We start from the raw sequence: 23,223 nt of genomic DNA, 5'->3' as shown, positions 1-23,223 counted from the left end.
ACCTGCAGCCCGTTTTGATGTAACTCCGTTGTTTCAGTTATGTGAATGCCTAAATCAAAGTCGTGATCAAGAAAAGAGCATATTTGAGAACAGGCAGGAAGACTGGTGACAGACTTGACCTTTTCACGCAGACATAAAGGGACCAGGTGTAATTGTGTTATGTCAAAGCCGTGCATCGCAGCAGCTGCGGCTAATGGCGTGTTTTCATCCCACACTCATATCGCTCAACCTGGCAACTGAGGCTGTCACAAATACAGTGGCCATGACAGCAAGAGCAAACATGACTAATGATTTACCGAGTTTATTTCAGAGCATAATTAGAGGCTAATTATGCTCTTTTTCAATTTTTTTAATCTCTTCATTCTTGCCTCATCATAGGTTGCTATGTGACTGTTGGCCTTATTAAGAAATTCAACCATCTACCCTGATATTTTTTAATTAGGGTCCGAAGGCTATACTGGCCGTAGGAACCTAAAGGCCATACTGGCCGTAGGAACCTTAAGGCCATACTGGCCGTAGGAACCTAAAGGCCATACTGGCCGTAGGAACCTAAAGGCCATACTGGCCGTAGGAACCTAAAGGCATACTGGCCGTAGGAACCTAAAGGCCATACTGGCCGTAGGAGACCTAAAGGCCATACTGGCCGTAGGAACCTAAAGGCCATACTGGCCGTAGGAACCTAAAGGCCATACTGGCCGTAGGAACCTTAAGGCCATACTGGCCGTAGGAACCTTAAAGGCCATACTGGCCGTAGGAACCCCCTTAAGGCCATACTGCCGTAGGAACCTTAAGGCCATACTGGCCGTAGGAACCTAAGGCCATACTGGCCGTAGGAACCTAAAGGCCATACTGGCCGTAGGAACCTTAAGGCCATACTGCCGTAGGAACCTAAAGGCCATACTGGCCGTAAGAACCTAAAGATGAACAAAAAGCTACAGATTGACCCATGCCCAAAACCAAACAGGAAGTCAGCCATCTTGAGTCAAAGGTCAAAAATGGCGAAAACGCATTTGCGCGAACTAGTCTGAGGGGCTTCATTTTCAAACTCAGTTAAAACATCGACATTTCTTTCAAATTTTGAAGAAGCTGCCAGTTCTGCCAACCAAAATTCATTTGATTAAACGAAAAAATTTTGATAGCATTTTACTAGCTAAAACCTCTTAATTTGTACAGATAAATTATTTTTGTGAGATCTGTCTTAGGAATTGCTTTGAAAGAAAATCTCAGACCAATAACACAACTTTTCAGCCAACCATTATTGGTAGGAAACATGTAATGAATCAACACACGTTAATCGTCCATCTCTACAAGCAGATCAGGATTAAGTGGGCTGGCCCTTACTGGTTAAAATGTGTTAATTGTGTTGGGCTTTTCCTTATTATTATGAAGTTTATATTTTGATAGCGCTTGTAATCTGTGCTAATTAAATAAAGATTGATTTATTGATTAAAACATTGACATTTCTTTTACATTTTGCAGAAAGCTTCTGCCACCAAAATGCATTTGATTAATTATTATTTGATTTCATTTCACTCACTAAAACTCATTAATTTGTACCAATACATTATTTGGTAATGCTTTACTTGAAGTTTTATACATAAGGCTGACATTACGCTGTCATTTTCTGTCATTAGCATGAACAAGGTGTCATGAAGGCTGTCGTTAAGTGTTCGCTAAATGACGACACCTTTGGCTAAATGATGACACCTTTGGAGCTATGTTGGCATTTGTGGGTTATGTGGAGGGATCTAGGGGTTTTGGTACGGTTAGGGATGGGGCTTAGGGTAACGAAGGGTTTGGGTAGCGAACAACACTTAATGACAAGCCTTCATCAAACCTTATTCATGCAAATGACAGTGTTTCCCTTTATTTTGTGAGATCTGTCTGAGAAATAGCTCTGAATTTTTTTTTTAGACCAAATACGCAACTATTGAACCAACCGCTAGTGGTAGAAACTTTGTAATTAGTCAAAACAAGTTCAATCGTCCTTGCACAAGCGGCTCAGAACGAGGTGGGCTGGCCCCTACTGGTTAAAAATTGTTAAATCATTAACATATCTTTATAATGTTGAAGAAAGCTCTAGTTTTGTCAACAAAAAATAATTTGATTAAACACAAATGTTCAATGTCTTTTAATCAATGCTATATACAGTATACCCTTTGTGCTGATTGTTAAGGCTTTAAGGCAAGTTTCTTTGAACCGTCAACCACCAACGAGCAGCTAAACCATGACAAAACTAGAAAGAAGAATAAAGATTCATTTTGTTTTCTTTTTAAATAGTATCTTCTGGTTTCATTTATTCAGACAACTGTTACTTCAGAAATCCACTTTGATCACCTGACATGACTGAATTAATGAAACCTTAACATACTAAGAATAAAGATGATTAACGGTTAGTACATGTTTCCAAGTCTTTAGGCTAGCAGAGAAAGATTTGCAGGCCCTGACAACCCACCGCTGATAAAAGGGGAAACAGAGAGCATTTAGATGCAAAGCTGCAATCCCATCAAACATCGAAAGTTAAAAGATGAACAGTTTTAAAGGAGGAGATAGACTTGGGAGGAAAGATTTGTTGAATGCCAGAATTAGCTGTCCTTTTTAAGATTAGGGTTTATGTGTGTGAACATTTAATGTACCCCCTACCAGTCTCCCTGTCACACCCTCTTGTAGGGAGGCCAAGGAAAAGTCAACATCTAGAGCCTTTGGAGACTCTTCATTTATCTATCACAGCACATTCATTCCTCTCTCCATCCCCACTGCTTTTTAAGCTGGAACAACTTGTGATATTTCATGGGGTGATTTGCCTCCGTTTCGCTGCGTCGAGCAGGGTGAGTGGCACCCATTGATGACTGACGGGGACACGCTTTGCCGACGTTGTCTGCTCGAAGACGACCTTTTATTTTGGTCGTCCTCCCTGACTCGCTGCTGATTTCTTTTTCTGCACTTGTTTTTCTTCTGTCACAGGCGATGGCTCTATCTCTGCAGAGTGTCTCCCCACTGTGTCCTTAAATTTCAGTCCGACTACAAAACTTCTGCTGATCCATCTGATAGTGTTAGTTTAAATGCCAACATATGGGTAGAAAGCTGTTTTCTTCGAGGCCGCAACACTAAAGTAACAAATTATGTGATTTTCCAACTCTGAGGATTATATAATAACCAAATTCTGCTGTTTCAGATAAACTTTGAGTCGTTCATAATACAAACAACATTGAACTCAAGTCTTTGGAAATATTGTTTGGTGTTGTATGCCACATAACTCCAACCAAGGATGTAAGTATTGATGTGTTGTAATGCCACAAGTCAGAAACTAATGGCCCTAGATTAAAGGATCCCAAATGTTTTCAGGGGTGCCGGACTCCAGTCCTCAAGGGCCGGATTCCTGAGAGTTTTAGATTTCTCCCTGCTCCAACACACCTGAATCAACTGAATGGCTCGTCATCATGCTTCTGCAGAGCTTGATGACAACACATTGGTTTCAACGAGGTGTGTCTGGGGTCCGGCACCCCTGGCTAAAAGCGAAGACTAACCAGCACCAAAACATATTATATGAAATCTAATGATTGCAACTTAATAAATCCAATTCCAAAGCAACTTTAAGTCATTACTTACATCTCTAAACTTCTCAAAATCTTACAAAACCATCTTAATAGCCATTACGGGTTAACTCGTGGTAAATTTTTTTATTAATTTATCATCAGAAGTCCCCATAAAGTATCAGGCAACAAAGTTTTGTACAACGATATCTCTACTAGTGGCTACGTGCAATTTCCTAGCACGAGATTTTCCGCAAGATTTTACATGTCATTCTGTTTATCTCATCTAAACACTTGCTACACATTCAACCGCCCGTTTAAAGGGAGAAAATATGGTGAAAATTTATGATAATCTCTCAAAGCAAGTAGTTGATTTGATAATCTGTGACATTTTTCTGTTTAAGGGAGTGAATTCTATGATTTCCATCCATTTTCTGTGATTGTGTAAAATGCAATATATAAAAGATGACTTTTCTGCCGTGAAAGGGACCCAAACCCTAAAAGGCGTAAACCTTGCGTAGATACAGGCTACAAATGTTTTGTTGTCGTACGAGATTATGGATTTGTTAGAAATGTCACACTTCGTACTATACACTACAAGCTCAATGAGTACATACTGTCTACTATATACTATAAGTATGATTAGGATGATGACCGATGATGATACATCTATGTTTCCCAAGATGCATTTTGAACCTACATTGATAAAAACCTGAAGCACACTGAGGCTAAATATCTTCATTGATTCTCCACCTTTGAAAGTTATGAAAGCACTTTAAGCGACAAAGTGACCAAGTAGAATATCAACATATGGTCATTTGATCCATGAAACTCGCAGAAACACATTTCATTCTGACATTTTGGGGTTTTTCGCAGAACCGCTATTGTGCTTCTGACAAAACTTCTGGTTAACTTCAAAACAAGAGCCCTATTTACAAAAACATTTAAAAAAAAAAAAAATAGAAGACAAGAAGAGATGCTTTTGTTTTCCACTCGCAATGCATCATGGGGCGGTTGAGTATGACTAGTGTGCCCACCTTACAAAATTGTCCCAATATAGTATACATCCGGGTATTTCTTGCGTACTTAGTTTTTTTCATACATTCTATTTTACGTCAAACTTACTTTGAATAGTATGTTGGTATGCGATTTGGAACACAGCCTTTGTGTAATGAAAAATAAGAACTTTAAAATATTAAACATTTTTAATCAAACTTAACAAGATTTCTATATCAGATTTAAATCTGTTATTAGGTACATCTAACAAGGTAAATATTTTCTTCAACTGGGATATTGCGTGTAATTATAAGCTAATGACTTCTGAGAGTCATTAGGATGCAGTGTAGTAAAAAGCCTGTGGTCCCTAACCATTGGGTAGCAAAGAAAGAATGCATTGATATTTTTTATGTCATTATTTTTCATACTAAAACACCTGTGCCCGTATTAACAAAGTATCCTAAGGCTAAAAGTAGCTCATAATTTTTCCTTGTTAGGATAAAAGTAATTCACCTAGCATCTTCAACCCTTAGATAGCTCTTAAGGTGAAAAACTGTTAGGATTGGTGAGGAGGACTTAAAGAGACAGAAACAGAGAGGCAAGATATTCTCCGTATGTTTAACGATAGTGATTCAATAAGATGCTACAGGCTTATATTTATTATTATTATTATTATTATTATTATTATTATTATTATTATTATTACTAGTACAGTGCCCGTCGGAAGTATGCATTCATGCGGGAGCATAAGGGGTATAATTGCGTATTTTTGTATCTTTCTGTTGTGTTTTTGTGCATCTTTTGTCTAATTATTGTCTTTGTTACTCATTTTTTATATTTTTTTGTTTGATGTATTTTCTGTAATGTGTGTTTTTGGAGTCATTATGTGTATTTTTGTATCTTTCTGTTGTCTTTTTGTGCATTTTTTGTATAATTATTGTTTTTTGTTGCCATTGCAGTGTGATTCTGGAATATTTTTGTGTATTTTTTAGTGTAGTTTTGTGCATTTCTGTTGTTATTTTGTGTATTTTTGTATAAATATTTAGTTTTGTGTATTTTGAGTCATTTTCATATGTTTTTTGTTGTTTGGTGTATTTTTCTGTAATGTATGTACGTATGTAATTTTGTGTGTTTTTGGAGCCTTTTTTGTATGTTTTAATGCATTTCTGTTGTCATTTTGTGTACTTTTTGTATAAATATTTTTCACATTTTATTTTTATTTGTTTAGGTTTTATTTTACTCATTTAGTATATTTTTATTATAAATACTGTGTGTGTGTGTGTGTGTGCCAGCCATGTCCTCCGTGCGTTATCTATCACACATGCGCGCGCTTCTTGCACATAATCCGTCGCAGGTTGTTAAGAGAGACACGGTAACTACGGTACGCCAGTTAAGTCAACTATTCATCATCATGTATGTCTATGCTGTACACCCTCTCGACTAACAGAGAAAGTTGGTCACACCACCAGTGCCATCACTGGATAAGTTTGTGTAGAGCCCTGATAATAATAAATATGTTGATAGGGATATAAGATTAATAGTGAAAATAGTAATAGTAATAATAGTAATGGTCATATTAATAATAATAGTAATAATAGCAATAACAAAGTAACATAAGAATCTAGTAACAATAATACGATAAAAAACAATATGAAATAATGATAAGGTAATATGATAATATAGCAATGCTAATAATACAATGACAATAAATATGATGATAATATAGCAATGCTAATAATACAATGATAATAAATATGAAGGTAATATAGTGATGCTAATAATACAAAGATAATGATATGGATATAGTATTAATAAAGAAAGTAGTAATAGTAATAAAAGTAATGTTAGAATGATATTAATAGTAATAAAATAATAGAATATGCTAAAAACTATTAATAATAAAAATTAAATAATTATACGGTAATATAATGATAATATAGCAATGCTAATAAAACAATGAGAACACCAGTAACAACAATAAAAATATTAATAATGAAAAAGAATATAATGGTAATTATAAGAATAGCAATAACTTTAATACAATAGTAGTAAAATTAACAATAATAAAATATTAATAATGAAAAAGAATGTAATGGTACTTATAAGAATAATCGCCGTGTGAATTAGGTTCAAACATTTTAAGCTGTGTACAAATTAATTATTTTTTGCTGAATGAAAATAATTTTATGATTACACATTTCTTAATGCAGTCCATGTATGATCAGTTTATTTCATTCACAGAGTGCTTTTATTTCTCTAACAACCAATCACAGCTCTTAGTAGACTGCATCATTCCCAGCAAACGGGGTCAACCACACCTCCTCACTAAGACAAACATTTCTGTCAATTTCTTGTTTAGAGTTGTTCTCAGAAACCTCCTGAATCACTTTTAAGCTAAGATTCCTTGCTAGGAATTTTTAGGCTAAATTAGCAGCTCTCTGAGAGGACTCTGAGAAGCTTTGTGAATACGGGCACTGGAAAGTAGGGCTGCGCAATTAAAATCACGATTTTTGTTGTCACAATTAATTTAACCTGATCGTCGGCTATTTTTACCGTATTTTTCGGACTATAAGGAGCACTTAAAATCCTTCAATTTTCTCAAAAATTGACAGTGCACCTTATAATCAAGTGTGCCTTATGTATGAAATTAATATGTCAAAATGTTTTAGTACAACTTTGGTAAACTATAAAGCTGCACTGCTTGATGGATTATTTGCGCTTTAGGGCTACCGTAGTCATGCGTCTCGCGGAGTGATATGTACCTGTACTGTACTTCAACATACTGAACTGAAAAAGTGAGTGTATTGTTCTGTATTTTATGTGTTAAACCTGAACAATATCGAGAGTTATTGTTAATGAGTTGAATAAAGTTTGACTTATCTGACTATTTTTTTTAGCTTAATGCGTCTTAATGATAATAATAATAATAATAATAATAATAATAATGATAATAATAATAAAAACAAACCGGTGCTTCTTATGTATGAAAATAGACCCAGTCAGACCCATTCATTGATAGTGCGCCTTATAATCTGGTGCACCTTATAGTCCAAAAAATGCGGTACATTTCAAATATGGCTCAGTATAGTGAGGACTAGGCTAGGTTTGAATGTGATAATGAAATGAGGTACTGTATGATATAGTTATTGTAAATGCATTTATCTGTGTAAATTGAGAATATGAGTTATTTAAATCCAGATAAATGTGATAAAATGGGGTTCAGAGGAAACCGGATGTCATTAGTTAAAGTTTAACTATGTAAAAGGGGTGGGATTTAAAGATTTCATACTTCTTCCCATTACCCTTTTGAGATATGGGGCGACCGTGGCTCAGGTGGTAGAGGGTCGTCTTCTGATCGAGAGGTTGGGGGTTCGATCCCAGTACCTGACTGTGTCGAAGTGTCCTTGGGCCAGACACTGAACCCTAAGTTGCTCCCAGTGGTCGTCTAGCGCCTTGCATGGCAGTCCTGTCCCACTGGTGTGTGAATGTGAGAGTGAATGGGTGAATGAGCTGATATGTAAAGCGCTTTGAGACTGCTTCAGTGTGGTGATAAAGCGCTATATAAAATCAAGTCCATTTACCATTTTTTTACCATATGTGCATATTTTTTTGTGAAACAATAATAAAATTGTTATTAGGTACTATTAGATTGTTCTCTAGGTATATGTATGTTGATACTATGTACTATTTTGAACTGACTCTATGACATACTCAATAAATTAATCCATTCATTCATGGACTCTGCACTCTGAATAAATACACTATTACAGTTAGCCTTTGGTACATTTGAAATTCTTGGGTTATTTTTTTATTGACGTTTTTAGTGTAATTATTTAAAGTTTAATTTTGCACTGTAAACTGTTCACATATTGTTTGTTTAAAAGTAGTGTACTCAAAACATATTTTTCCCAACATGACAATTATTTGTGATTATAATCGGGATTACAATATTAATCATATCGACCATATTTGTGCAGCCCTACTGGAAAGTAATGTCTGCTTTATAGCGCTCATCACTTCTGCGCTTGATGCTTGATGCGTCCTTGATGCACCCCGGTCACGTGCACACACACACATGCACAAAAAAAAAAAACAAAATAAAATGTTCTTTACACATTTGGTAGAAATCAGATTTTGCCAGCGGATGATTCAACCCATTAGCTTAAACTATAGTTTGGAAGATATTGCCCCTCAAGGAAGACTTTTGTTGTTTTGTCCATTATGACTCAAACTTGTGTCCTTCCAGTGTGAGCTGCAGCGTCGCCTTGACTGTCATTGGAAGTAACACTTCATTTCCTTTCCCAATATTCAATTTCATGGAGGGCTGAGAAAGAAAAAAAAAATATTCTGCTTTCTCTTTCTATTTATAAAGATTTGACAAGACTACAGTTTGCTCACTTTGCCGCCTCTTCTCTCCACTCGCTTTCATTTCATAAACACTGTGCTTTCTTGACTTAGAGCAGGTTTCAGCCGGCGTACGACTCGCTCTGAGCAGCTGAGCAGTGTCACAGTTAAAAGGGATGCCTCTGTTGTGACAACATCCGTTTGATGTTTGGAGTGGTAGTCCTTAGCTGCCATGTTCTACCCCCCCACCCCTTCCCCCCCGCTCTCTCACATTCTTGTTCCTCCTTTTTCCTCCGGATCTCGACGCCGTTGCGCGCCAAAGAAGCCAACTGGCATGACCTGAAAGTGCGACGCCGTCACACAAGCTGCCATTTTTTCCTCGCTAATGATTGCTGTCCAGTAGGTGCGCAATACATGCGGTGAGAGGCAGACGCTTCTCCAAAATTGAATCGCTTTAATTGGCTCCAACTTATTTGAACTTAGCCTTAGCAATGTGGGAAAAGGTGCCAGTAATGTATTGAAGATTTTTTGTTTGTTTTCATCATGCTAATCTTTTAATGTGCCATATGCCCATAAATCTCCTGCTCGCTGTTTTTAAAAAAAAAGTGTTGTCTTTGAAAACGTTGTCTCTCACTAAGAAACAGCTATTTGAATGTATTCAGTCATTGTGCAGCTGAACTCACTTCTCTAAAACAGGGGTTATCAACCTTGGGGTCGGGACCGCAAAATATTTTCTGAACAATTTAAGCCAACCCTTTTTTTCTGCCATATCTGAACCCATTTTCATAACTTTTTGTTGCCATATTTTTGCTCTATTAAATACATTCTGCTACATTATTCTATTTCTGCCACATCTCCAACAAATGTCAATGCCTTTTCTCCACATTTTTCCCCACTTTCAAGATATTTCAAGCACTTATAAACCCTGTCCACCACTTTTCCCACCTAATGTGGCATATGTTGACCAATTATTGTCACTTTTAACCTCTATTCACCATATTTCATGCTTATTTTTGCCAATTTAACCACATTCACGATTTGTCACATGTCATTCTCCCACTTTTAATCCAATATTGACACTTTGAACCCTTTACCGCTTTTTCTGTCTGTTTTTGCCCACTCTAATTTGCAACGTTAAACTAATTTCTGTGGTTTTTAAAATCCCTTTTCACAACCCTTTCCACCTTTTTTGGTCACTTTTAACCCATTTTATTTCTGTTTTAAACAAGGATTTACATCTTTAAAATGACTATATAATATGGCCCAAATAATGCTTTACTTCCTGGATAACCGTGGATATTAATCATATAAATAGATAAATTAATGTGGTTATTACAGATTCATAGAACAATGGACCATCAATTTCTGACTTTATGGATGGACCCCAAAAATCTCTCCCCTTTATTCCCCCTTATAGATGACCCTGTCTTCACATGACTGTTCTTCAATGTTCATGTCTGTGTTCAACCACCTTCAGGTACAGTGGGGGTCCCCGGTCTCTAGTATTTTTACTTTGGGGGTCGTGGGCTGAAATGGCTGAGAACCACTGATCTAGATATGATTTGAAGATATGATTTGTGCAATAAAAGTTGCAAAATGTTCCACTGCGGTACTCTTCAGAATTAATATCCCCATCAAAAATAAATGCGGCACAGGAGAAGGAATAAGAGATGATAAAATGCAATAAGTGAGAGGATTGTCCCCCATTTGTGGGTTATTTTGTTCATAAGTGCCAATTAATCAAAAGAATGACTCGTTATAACCATCATGACTCACTCCCTTCACTCTTTCTTGCTCCAAGCTTTCGACTTCAGAAGAGGAAAAAGCCAGCAGCCGTATGCAGGAAAGGAGAACGGAAAACCACTCAGGGTGCCTTTGTCCTCTGTTTGAACAGTGTCGCATGGGGGGTGGAGGAGGAAGATCAGGAGGAGGAGGGGGGGTGGGATTGTTGGATGGAATAGAGGGATGGTGGAGAGAGGGAGTAAAGGGGATAAGAAGGAAGAACTGTTTTTTTTTGCAGCTGCCCAGCCTCAGGCCCAAAATATGTGCCGTTTTCCTCGTTCACGGCGTCACCAGCCATCCGTTCTCGCCCATCATTATTTTACCTCTCGCAGAGGACACACGCTGTCTCTCGGGTACGCATATGCACGCTTCCGCCACCACACACTGTCTGCAGTGCCTTGATCTACCCTTAAAATGCTGCCAGCAACCAATCTTTGCTCTTAGCCAAGTTAGAGTTTATTTCTATTAGGAAAAGGAAGAGTCTTCAGTTTCAACTTTTACTGCATGGATACTTAAATCATAATTATTTTTTAAACTACTTCACTGTTTTGTTCATCCACTAATGTCAATACTGAAAGTAATGGATTACAAGTACTCATGTTACTGTAATTGAGTTGCTTTTATGGGTAAATAATTTTAGTTGTACTTCAGTACATTTTAAAAGACGTCAACTAATTTGTTACATTTATACACCCAACCGTCCGTCACTGAGAAAATAATTATTTTTTGCTTTGAAATGATCAACAGACATTGTGAAACTACAAAACAATGAAATGACCAGACAGCAATCAAATGCATCACATCATAGCCAACCAACCAGATTAAACGTAATGGACAGCGCCAAAACAGCATGGAGCTTATTTTCTCAGTTTTAGAGTTCATAAATGTAGCTATACTTGGAGCCTGAGAATTTTTTTAAATTTTTAATTTGAATTAATTAAAAAATAATTGTACATTTTGACAAACCTTTTGTTTTATACAGATGCCTTGTGGAAAATAAATGAAGTTCTAATTGTGGTAGATTTGGTCTCTTCCTTTTTAAGTTTGGCAGTGGCTATTCGTACGGTTGTTGTACCAATATACCGACATTCTATCTGTACACTGCATTACTCATTGGCCGGTTTAGGTCACATGACTAAGACTAAACCTAAATGTAAACCTAACCCTAACCCTAAAAATTGTTGCGATATAGGGTTATAACTTAAACCTAACCCTAAACCTAAGACGCTACGTACGTGTACTTCGGTAAACGTACCAATAGCACCGGGGGTTGTTGGTATGGCAACCGTACAAATAGACACTTTCTTTAAGTTTATACATGAGATGTTTACTGTATGCAAGGGAACCATGGCAAGATTTATTATCAAAATATAAGTAGGGGTTAAAGTAACTAGTATCGTTTACTTTGAATACTATTTAATTGAGCTACTTTTTACTTGTACTTGAGGTTTTTTTTTTAATGTATGATTTACTTGTACTTGTACTTGTGTACGATTTCAATCAAGTAACAGTACACTTCTACTTGAGTAGGGTATATCAGTACTCTTTACACCTCCGCAGATTTCAATCTGATTGACAAAAATTGCCAAAATTATTTAGAAAACAGGACCCAGTGTATTAAATATGAGGGCTATTGTTCTGAATTTGTTACTGTTCACAAGGGGGTGCCGCAGGGATCTGTTTTGGGGCCCCTCTTATTTATCTTGTACATTAATAATGTCGAACAAAATGTTTCTGATGCTAATATGCATTTTTATGCCGATGATGCAATTATTTATTGCTTCGGATCATCTCTTGGACAGGCTGTTAATTCCCTGCAGAAAGCCTTTGTTTCTGTCCAGCGTTCGCTGATTAATCTAAAACTGGTTCCCAATGCTGAGAAGACCAAGCTAATGTTGTTTTCTAACCATTAGAAGGTGCTTCTAACTCCCCCGGTCGTGTCCACTCTTGAAGGAATTGTCATAGAAGTGGTACATGAATATAAATACCTTGGTGTCGTAATTGATGATTCCCTCACTTTTAAACTTTTCATTGACAAACTTGTGAGGAAATTAAAACTTAAATTGGGTTTCTTCTTCCGCAATAAGACATGTTTTTCTTTTGGTGTAAAGAAGCGCCTTGTCTCTGCCACATTCTTATCTGTGTTAGATTATGGTGAACTTTTTTATATGAATGCTTCTTGTACATGTCTTCTGATGGTGGACTCTGTTTATCATTCTGCTCTGAGGCTCATCACAAACTGTAGAGCCATGACACATCACTGTGAGCTGTACTCTCGGGTGGGATGGCCTTCCCTGTACACTAGGAGGCAGTGTCATTGGTTTACTTTTATTTATAAGGCTTTTCTTGGATTACTGCCCTCTTACATCTGTACATTACTTACCAAGAGAAGTACGAACACTTATGCGCTGAGATTTAATGATCAGCTGTTGCTCACGGTTCCTTTTGCCCGCACAGAGCTGGGGAAAAAAGCCTTTGTACATGCAGCTCCTTGTGCTTGGAACATGCTGCAAAGAGACTGGAAGCTGACAGAGTTTTTATCCTTGAATGCCTTTATTTGATTCTTATGTTATCCTGTCATTTTAATGTAATGTAAATGTATTTCTGTTCAGTGTGTTGTAACTTTGCTGCCTCTTGGCCAGGACTCCCTTGAAAAAGAGGTTTTTAATCTCAATGGGATTTTTTTCCTGGTTAAATAAAGGTGAAAAATTAAAAAAAAAAAAGTGTGTGTATCTGCACCTCGACTGTCTACAAGTGAACATTTAGCTTGAATTACATGGTTTTAAAAAATGTTAAAAAAAGGTTTATTATTATTTTTTTTTTTTTATCCTGTCACAGAGGATAATTAAATAACATATCTTTTGAATTTGAAATACTTTATTAATCCCTGAAGGGAAATTACATTACACTCATACTTTTATTTTTAGGGTCATGTTTCTCACACACACAGGCCCGAATCACACACATGCACAAACAGGACTTGTGGACATGCATTAATGGAAAGATGTTAGAGTGGGACTGCTTTTACAATGAAGGCAGCGCACCAGACCTCTCCACCTACCAGAACAACTTCCTCCCATTTCCAACCCATGTCTCTATGGACTGAGCTACTGCCGCCATATCTTCATTATATTCAGGAATAAAGTAGACAGGAACAGATGAAACTGATAATGAATGGACTGGTGTTGCTAAATGTTGAGATAAGGATGTCATTGTTTTGTTTTAAACCAAAACTTGGGGACTCTTAATCTTAACTCTCTCTACACATGCACTTTTCAGCTCTCGATACTTGACAAATTGTTATCAGTAATCTGCTATTTGTGAAGGTGAGATGGTTTTATTTTGTACCAAAAGAGGTTAGTGTTCCTACTACTGATCATGTGCTATATTTCAATAATGTTACCTTTTCTTTTACCGACTCATCTGTCATTTCTTCCTGACCAACCATTGCCAGTTCACTCGAATTGTAAAGTTGCTTCTACACACGGTAAAAACAACAAACCTACTCTGCAACAAGCCAAAAGTAACTTCATATTTAGAAGTGAACAAAGTAGCACCACAAAACAGTCCTCAAAGGTCCAGAACACACACACATAACTTTTCCCTATGGGAACAAATTCAAAGGTAAAGTATGACAAACTCACCAACTGAGCGCGCTGCTTTGGGAATTCAGAATAACACACACACACATGTAGAAAGAGAATCTGTTATTCGTTCCTAGCTGTCAAAATTGTGGGTCTGCCAAACAGAACTACAAAAAACAATAATAAAACACACGGTGTTATGTAAGGTAGCGCTTTCTAAATTGAACCCTAAATCAGGAGTGCACAGGCGGCTGTTTAAATTGCATCATTTCCTCTGATGTAAATGTGTATAGCCTTCAACTCCCTTAGAGCTTTTAGTCATTTATTTTGATTAGGGCTGTATTTATAAGATAAGTCTCCTAAGTAAGTCGCCAGGGAAGATGGGTTGGGGAGAATGGTGGTGAGGGAACAAAATGAGTCTGTTTGATGATTAGAAATTCCGAAATATCTGCTTGTCAATTAATTAGCTGCTTCCTGGATACGTGCGCCCTTCTTTTCATTTACCGGGCCCAGGCTCTCCGTGGACCAATACCCACGGTGCGCCCATTGTGTGCCTAAGCAGTTACACACATCTCTGGCAGCCGGGGGAACATGGAGTAAAGATCCTTCAAAGGCAGACAGTTTTTCAAGAGCAAGCCTCTGCTTTCTTATGCTGGCTGATTTCTGAAAAGTCTTTGGCTGCGGTGAGGCTTCACTCTGCCAGCTTTGCTTTCTCAGACACAAACAAGAGCTGGAGAATGATGTGGACATTAAAAATGCGAAGATTGAGAGAGAGGACTCCAGTTGGAGTGATGCTTCTATTGTTCCTGGATTTTGTAGAGCAACAGCATTTGAAGAAGACTTGTCGATTGGGGCTAAAGTAACCAACATTTGACCTAATTTTTAATCAGTAATGCTTATTTTTAAAGTATTACGTAAAGTCCTTAAGAAAACCAATGGCACTTAAAAAAAAAGCATGTTTGAAATAAAAGACTAAACCTAACTTGAGTTAAAGAAACAATAATGCAACATAGCAAGCATGAGCCGTTAACTTTACAAGTTTATAAGTACGTACAGTTCTATTGTTTGTTGTCAGTTCAAGGACAGAAGGGACAGATGGAAGTTTTAGTAATCATACATTAAGAGATGCATAGGGAGTAGACATAATAAACAATTAAAAAAACTCAAAGGAGAGAGACTAATTCAGTCAAAAAGTAATCCCCTGTGATTCACTGATTTTACAGGTTGATGTGAAAGTTTTTTTTTTTTTTTTATAGTTAGGAGCAGAATAAAATGAATAATTAAGTTGTGTTATGTTATTCTTACAAATGGAACCTGTATTTGTACTGGTTTTGTCAACCTTTACCTAAAAACATAAAGGCTACCTGTACCTGTCATAACATAAATTGTAATTTACGTATTTCAAATAAACAAGAGACATGCACATTTATTAAAAAAAGATCGTTGAAGTACTTTTTCCATGAATTTTACGTCCTGAATTACAACCAAATAAGCAGTCATTTTCAGCCAGGTGTGATCGACTCCCATTGATTGTTGATTCAGAAGCACCATTTTGCATTAGCTTTACCTTCTTTTTTTGATTTCCTTCTTTAATTATGCTTTTACAGTACTTTTCACAAAATTTTCTTTACTATTGTAAAGAATTGCACATTTCAACATGATTTTTCGAAAGAAACGGAGGCACATATACATTTTGCCCTACTGTATTGTTAATAAGGGGGATAATGGTTTGTGCTCTCTGAGTGATCTTGTTGGCTGTAATTTTTACTTCTTTAACCTTCATTTTTAAGTGTTTGTGCCACACCTTCACTTTATCAGATTATAACTGCTTTACTGGCCAGTATATGGGAACTACTTAGCTAAGTACAGAGATACGAGATATTAATGAGAACAGATGAAATCGCAGAGAACTGAGTGTTTCAATGAATTTAAATTCAATTTAAATGAAATCGACGCCTCACCAGAATAATGAATAATGTTCATGTGCTGTTTTTAGTGCTGTGCTCAAGACCACAGTATCTGAACCCAAGACTTGTCCAAGACCAGAATGCACAAAGACAAGACAAGACTGAGGCCATAAAAATCTATTTTAAAAATCATTCTCTCCTTAGTTTTAGTTCCTTTTGAATACATTTGACTGACAAAAAAGGTGTCTGCAACTCAGTCAAAACAGAACATGTGAAAGTCTCAACTCTTGACCAAACCAATTTGGTTCAACTAATTTCTTGGTATAAAAACTAAACCCTATTATATCTTAAAAAACCACTGATAAGTCCAAAATGTGTTTAAGTATTCGAAAACAAGATTTTTATTTGACAGGTGAATGTACAGTTAGTGTTTCGAGGTATTTCTGACTAGAAATAAGATGGATGGTCCCAGTTTTTGCAGGTGTCCGACACATAAAGCAACCCACAATATTTCCAACAGGACAATCAGTGAGCTAATGGGAAATGTTTTAAATGAAATTTGAACATGATTTAATCAGAAACAGTTCAACTGTCAATAATATTAAATTCCTAGCCTACACAAGTTCTAGTAATAAAATACAAAAAAGTCAAGCTCACCTCTTTTTGCCACCACGCGTCCCACTTTTCACTCCCGTTTGTGTGTCAATCAGTCACAACATCGGGAAGGTAACAGTCATCACGGGGAGGATTAAGACTTGAATTGAAGATATTTATCGTTTTACCAAGTTCTTCTCATTATCTCAATAAAGTTGAAGAATAGCAAGATTTGGTGCTGGTTTTGATGGAAATGTCTGAGTCCAGGAAGGCCGAGATTGAGACAAGACAGAGTAAAAATGCTTTTGAGTCCCAGAAAAGACCAAGACCTTTAACCAAGACTGGTCTCGAGTACTGCAACACAAGCTTTTTCTTCAAACGCTTGTCGAGCCATTTAAATCCGCCCGAAAATCTGGAAGTCTGGAATGTCAGCGTGATCTTGGGCAAGGGTTTTTGTTCTTCTTAAAGGTGGTGAATCACATTGCATCTGGCAAAGCTTCTCACAGTTGACGATACAGTCTGCTTTCCAGTGAAGGAAAAAAAAACAATAAAAAAACACAAGCAGTATGTGACAAGTCATCAAGCTGGCCACATAATTCCTCTATCCTATATGTGGGAATCTTGTCACAATAATCTCTGTGCTTTATAAAAACTACTAGAATCTGTGTAGTGCAAGGTGTTGTGTTGTTCTGTTTATACACACTGCCTACGAGCATCAACAACAGAATGTAGCACAACTAAATAAGCGCACTTTTAAAAATTTCAGGTAAATGGAAATGGTAAATGGACTTGATTTATATAGCGCTTTATCCCCACACTGAAGCAGTCTCAAAGCGCTTTACACATCAGCTCATTCACCCAATCACTCTCACATTCACACACCAGTGGGACAGGACTGCCATGCAAGGCGCTAGTCGACCACTGGGAGCAACTTAGGGTTCAGTGTCTTGCCCAAGGACACTTCGACACATAGTCAGGTACTGAGATCGAACCCCCAACCTCTCGATCAGAAGACGACCCACTACCACCTGAGCCACGGTCGCCCAGGTAGACTCTTAGCAATAGATAAATATCAATATTTTTCATAACGGCAGTTAGAGTGTTAGAGTATTCTTCACGTCGTCTTACTCAGATGTAATTGGCAGAGTTCTGTAAATATAATAAACTATTTACTGTATATATCATTTACTTAGAGGCAGGTTGTACAGGGCTAAAAATGCTCCACAATGTGAGTTTCTCGTGTGATCTGGGTTCCCGTGTCATCTGTGAAAGTAAATTAAAGATTCCAAAATGGTTTCGTTCCGCCTATTTTTCCCCCGCGACCTAAAACAGAACACACGCATCCAGGCGTGTTGTGTTTCATCATTAAACTGTCTTTCAAAGACTCCTGGGAGATTGGCGTATTGCACAGAAAGCAACCTTGTATTTTTTTTTTAAAAAAAAACATCAAGTGTCGTCAGCGTCTGCCTTGAGGTGAATATTAGTGTCATAGACGTGGGCTCGGAATGATCTTTTAATATTGCTTTCTAAGTTGCACGCACACACGCCTATTCTCGGGTCTTTGTAGTCGCTTTATGCATTAGTGCAGGTGATAACCAAGGTCTGATAAGTGTGGAGATCTTTGACCTTGGTTTTTACTCCTTTCCTGCTTCCACTCTGTTTGCAGATCAAAGACTCACACGCAGCAGCAGCAGCAGCGGCAGGTCTTGTGGGTGAGGATCCTCATGTACAGGCAGCTGACAGAGGTAACTTATTCAACCCACCGGCTGCTCTTCCTACACTCACTGCTCTCCTGACCTCACTTTTTTTCATGATGTGATGACAGACTTACCATGCACTCTGGTCTTATTGAGATTTTTGGGTAGACGTCTACATGTTTGAGTGTATGATTTTACTGAAATATCTACAACTAGCCAACTAGCATACTTTTGTAATTAAAACATGCTGAGAGATTTTAGACCACCTCCATGAAATAAAGTCTCTCTCTCTCTCTCTCTCAAGGAGAATTGTTGAGTTGCACCAAGCTGCTTGTTTTTAGACTTTTTATATACAGAGAAGGACCATTTTTAATGTGGCTAACTTGTGATTGCTGAAACAATGCTATATATCCTTGCCTTTCATTAGGTTGATTTTTTTTCTTCCTTCTACGTGGCTTTTTTATTTTACCTTAAATGTACCTTTTAGATCAGTAGTGATATTCAGTACATAAGGTGATAACTGCAAGCCCACGCTGCTATTGTTTTGTAATTATCCATTTTACTCAGTCTCTAAAACTTGGTTTCCGTTGATGCCATGTGGCCTTATGGGAATATACGCTAAAAGTGGGGTGACACTCCGAGTTTACAATACAATAATAATATATTTATTGGGTTCACAATGTGAACTTTACGAGATCGATGCAATATTTTGATAAGGAAAAAAAGACAAGAAATGAATAATTTTATATTTATTATTATCAAAATGATTAAATGAAAATTGATTTAGCTTTTCAAGTTTCAAACTCGATATAAAAAAAAAATTAACAATAAGTAGGACTTTTCTTTAAGTGTAAAAACTTAAAGTTCTGAAACTAGAACCACACAGCTGCCATCATCATGATATCCGTAAAATTTAAATACATAAATACACAAATAAAAATACATCAACTCAGTCCACACCATAGACCAGACATGGGCCATTGGTGCCCCGGGGGCCACATGCGGCCGTCGGACTGATTTTGTGCGACCCAAAGTAAAGTAGAACAAAACTACACAAAGAAAGAAAAATACACAAAAAGGCAACAAAATTATTTCAAATACATACAAAATTACAATAAAATAGACAAAAGGACAATAAAAATACACAAAAAGATCATAAAAATACAAATAGATAACAGAAAATTTAGAAAATGACAGCAGATGTGCATACAAATTCTGAAAAAATCAAAACTACAACAAAAAAACACCCAAACCCTTTGTTCTTTGCTGTATTAATGCACAGATTGGTAATTTTTCTCAATGCTGTCATTAATGTTGACAATGTCACCCTCAGATTGTAAAATCACATTTTTTGTGGCCCCTGCTGTGACAAAAATTGCCGATTCTATTGCTGACCTGTGAGGGCGGCGACATACCTCTGCTGCATCTAGTCTACTAGAAGAAAAACAACAGCAACAACAATGAAGAGTAGAGAGAGTTAGCATGTCGTAATCTGAGGGGACAAAAACAACTTGTCCTGCCTTGTCCAGAAAGCCAACAATACTAGAAACTACAGGGCCGTTGCATATTCTTTAGGTCAAGTAAGATTTACACAAAACATTTGCAAAATTGCACCTTTTTAATATCCTTTGATTATGACAACCTATTCTTTTGTTGTGCTGATTACAGTTGTCGCCCATGACCATGACTTTTCTAGTCTTGGACCACAATTGACTGACCAACCACTACCTGTGAGGAACTCCCACTAATAGGCCCCGACGTTGATGATATATCATTTACTTAAAAATGGCACCTTCTGTACTAATAGGCTCCATTTCAGGAGATAATCTGTTTAACTATTACAATGTAATGTCTGGTCTTTTTAGTGATTTAGACTAGAATATATATGCCGGACTGCTCTAAATGGCTTAAACCAGGGGTTTTTCCCCTTTCTTCTACTCTTTTGTGCGATAATGTTTACTATGATTTCTTCTGGTTTATTTTTGCTCGCGCAACCCATGCCTTTAACAGTTTAACTTTTATTTAACTTTTTTTTTAAGTCTGTTTTTCAAAATCTGTTGTTAGAAAATAAGCTTTCAAATCTATATGTTATAAAAGTTTATATTCAGTGTTTTCAAGAAGAGCAAGGAAACATGATCAAGGATTAGCATTATATAAACCGTCCTCTAAAGACTGTGATGACTCATTAGGCCTCCTGTTCGCCTTTTCAGGGTTGTAACAGAATAGATCCATACAGTGCAGTAACAAGTATAAATACACTTGTTTTAAAGGAGTTTTCAAACATCTTTTCAGAATCAGAGTCAGTTTTATTACCAAGTAGAGTTTTTAGACAATACAAGGAATTTTACTTTGTGGACGGTGCGAAAGAAAACAAACCAAATAATAATAATAAATATAAATCTTTGTTTGGGGAAGTTACAATGTTTACAAGTTGTAACATATTTTAAAAGTTTGTAATGGAAAATAATGCTCTAATTTCACATAAATGCAGAAATATAGTGAGTATAATCTTTTTGGGTAAAAGAGTAGCCTGCTTTTGATATAATAAATCCATAGGCAGTGGCAGGAAAAAACGCATTCTACTATAAATTTTTCCATTTAAGACATTTTATAGCTCCAATAGAGCACATTTCTATCATATCCTATTTTTGAGTTAGCCAAAAATATTTAAAAACTTAGAAAGCAAACAATACTAGGGCTGTTGCACTCAACACTTACTGCATTTCAAATTATTTAGGTCAAGTAAGATTTGCAAACCTTTTAAATACCCTTAGATGATGACCACCTATTCTTTTGTTGTGCAGATTACAGTTACTACCATGTTTTTTCTAGTCTCGGACCACTATTGACTGACCAACCACTACCACATTTTTAGGATAAATGAGAAGCCTGCTTGTTTTTTTTATGTAAATCCACAAGCGGTGCCAGAAAAAAAACAAAAAAAAAAACATTCTGCTGTAAATCTTGCCATCTAAGACATTTTTATAGCTCCAATAGTCTATATGTAGAAGCTTGGTTATTGCCAGAAAATATCAACTTATCCACGCATGAAAGAGTTTAGTTTACCATATCTTCTGCACTTAGTCCTTTGGCCCTGGTTTCAAAGAAAATCTAAAGGAAAACGTGCCCAATGTACATGTGCCGCTGATGCAGGAGGAGGCAGCTTTTTTCTGCATCTTGTGTTTTGTTGTGATACATTTGGCTTGTTCTCCATGCTAACCAGCAGCACATTATCTCGCCCCAGCTGCTGCAAGGAGACAGGCCCAGGTATTTATGGCACGCATAAAAAAAAATAAAAAAAAGTGCGTGCATTCCCCGTCACCTACAACCTAAGATTTACAGCATGTTTGACACAAACGGTAAATTTCTTTTCTAAAAGGATTCGTATGGGAGTTTGGAAACCTGTCTGTCGTGCACGCTCCTGATGGGCTGTGCTGTTATTATTGCACGTCTGTGCGCATGTGTCTCACTGTCTTAATACCGCCTCTTGCTGTGTGAAAATGTGTGTGTGTGTGTGTGTGTGTATGTGTGTGTGTGAGCAGGCGAATGTGCCTGCTCTGAAACACCAGCAACAGATAACAGATGGTCCCCCTGCATTAGAAGTGTTTTATTTCCCTGCAGAAGCCAGATAGTCAAAAATAAGCATGTGCAACATTAGTCATTTGGAATATTCATGCCCCCGCCGTCAGATGGTTTCTCTTTCACAGCCAAAATACCACCAGCCTAATTCTCTTAAGGAAGTGATGAGAGCTGCTGGGGGTGGGAGGGGGGGGGGGGGAGAGAAAACGCTGTCATCAGCTGAACTTGGAGAAAAGAGCTGAGGCCTACATGCCATTTTAATGGATGATTTTTCCTCTTTACAATGCCAGGGCTGTAGTTAAAGGGTTATAGTTAGTGTTCAAATGAAGACTTTGACTCCACAGCCTCTGGCTAGACACTAGTTCTTGTAAATATGCACACAGGCCCATTCGCCCCTGTTTGGCTGCACACTGCACATAAATGAGCAATTTGTTCCCACGTTACATGAGCCCAGGATTACCATCATTGTATATATCAGGGGTTCTCAATCTTGGGATCTAAGTATAATTTTTGAACAATTTGAGCCCATTTTTGTTTATTTTTACCCTTTTTCTGCCACTACACCAAACTTGCCATATTTTAACCTATTTTCGTCACTTTTTTTGCCATATTTTTGCTACATTACTCCCATTTCTGCCACTTCTCCTTCAAATTTCAATGCCTTTTTTGCACATTTTTCCACTTTCAAAAGCACTTATAAACCCTTTTCACCACTTTTCCCACCTAATGTCACCCATTATTGTCACTTTAACCTTTTTTTTTTTAACCATATTTCATGCTTATTTTTTTGCCAATTTAACCATACTCACATTATGTCATGGCTATTATTTGCCAGTTTCAACTAATTGTTCCTACTACTGGTAATTGTTCCAATATTGACACTTTGAACCCTTTTTCGTAATTTTTTTTGTCTGTTTTTGGCCACTCTAATTTGCAACTTTTTTACCAATTTTTGTGGTTTTTAAAATCTCATTTCACCACCTTTTCCACCATTTTTGGTCACTTTTAACCCATTTTATTTCTAAACAAAACAAGGATTTACATCTTTAAGATGACATACTAGTGCCCAAAAAACTGAACTTCCTGGATAACAGTGGATATTATTCACATAAATAAATAAATGTGGTTAGCACAGATTCATAGAACAATGGACCATCATTTTGATGACTTTATGGATGGACCCCAAAAATCTCTCCCCTTTATTCCC

General features: G+C 37.0%; 1 protein-coding gene across 2 annotated transcripts in view; it reads left to right on the top strand.

Annotated features, from left to right (window-relative positions):
* Positions 1-23,223, top strand: part of LOC114480472 (glucosidase 2 subunit beta-like) — a 187,198-nt gene that overhangs the window by 58,225 nt on the left and 105,750 nt on the right. For both annotated transcript variants that reach the window (XM_028474644.1, XM_028474643.1), the window contains exon 10: positions 18,407-18,485. In XM_028474644.1, the coding sequence (XP_028330445.1) occupies positions 18,407-18,485 (79 nt within the window). The remainder of the gene's footprint in view (positions 1-18,406; positions 18,486-23,223) is intronic.

Source organism: Gouania willdenowi, chromosome 18 (genome assembly GCF_900634775.1).
Source record: "Gouania willdenowi chromosome 18, fGouWil2.1, whole genome shotgun sequence".
In the NCBI taxonomy this organism is placed as follows: Eukaryota; Metazoa; Chordata; class Actinopteri; order Blenniiformes; family Gobiesocidae; genus Gouania; species Gouania willdenowi.
This window is presented reverse-complemented; position numbering and strand designations above follow the sequence as displayed.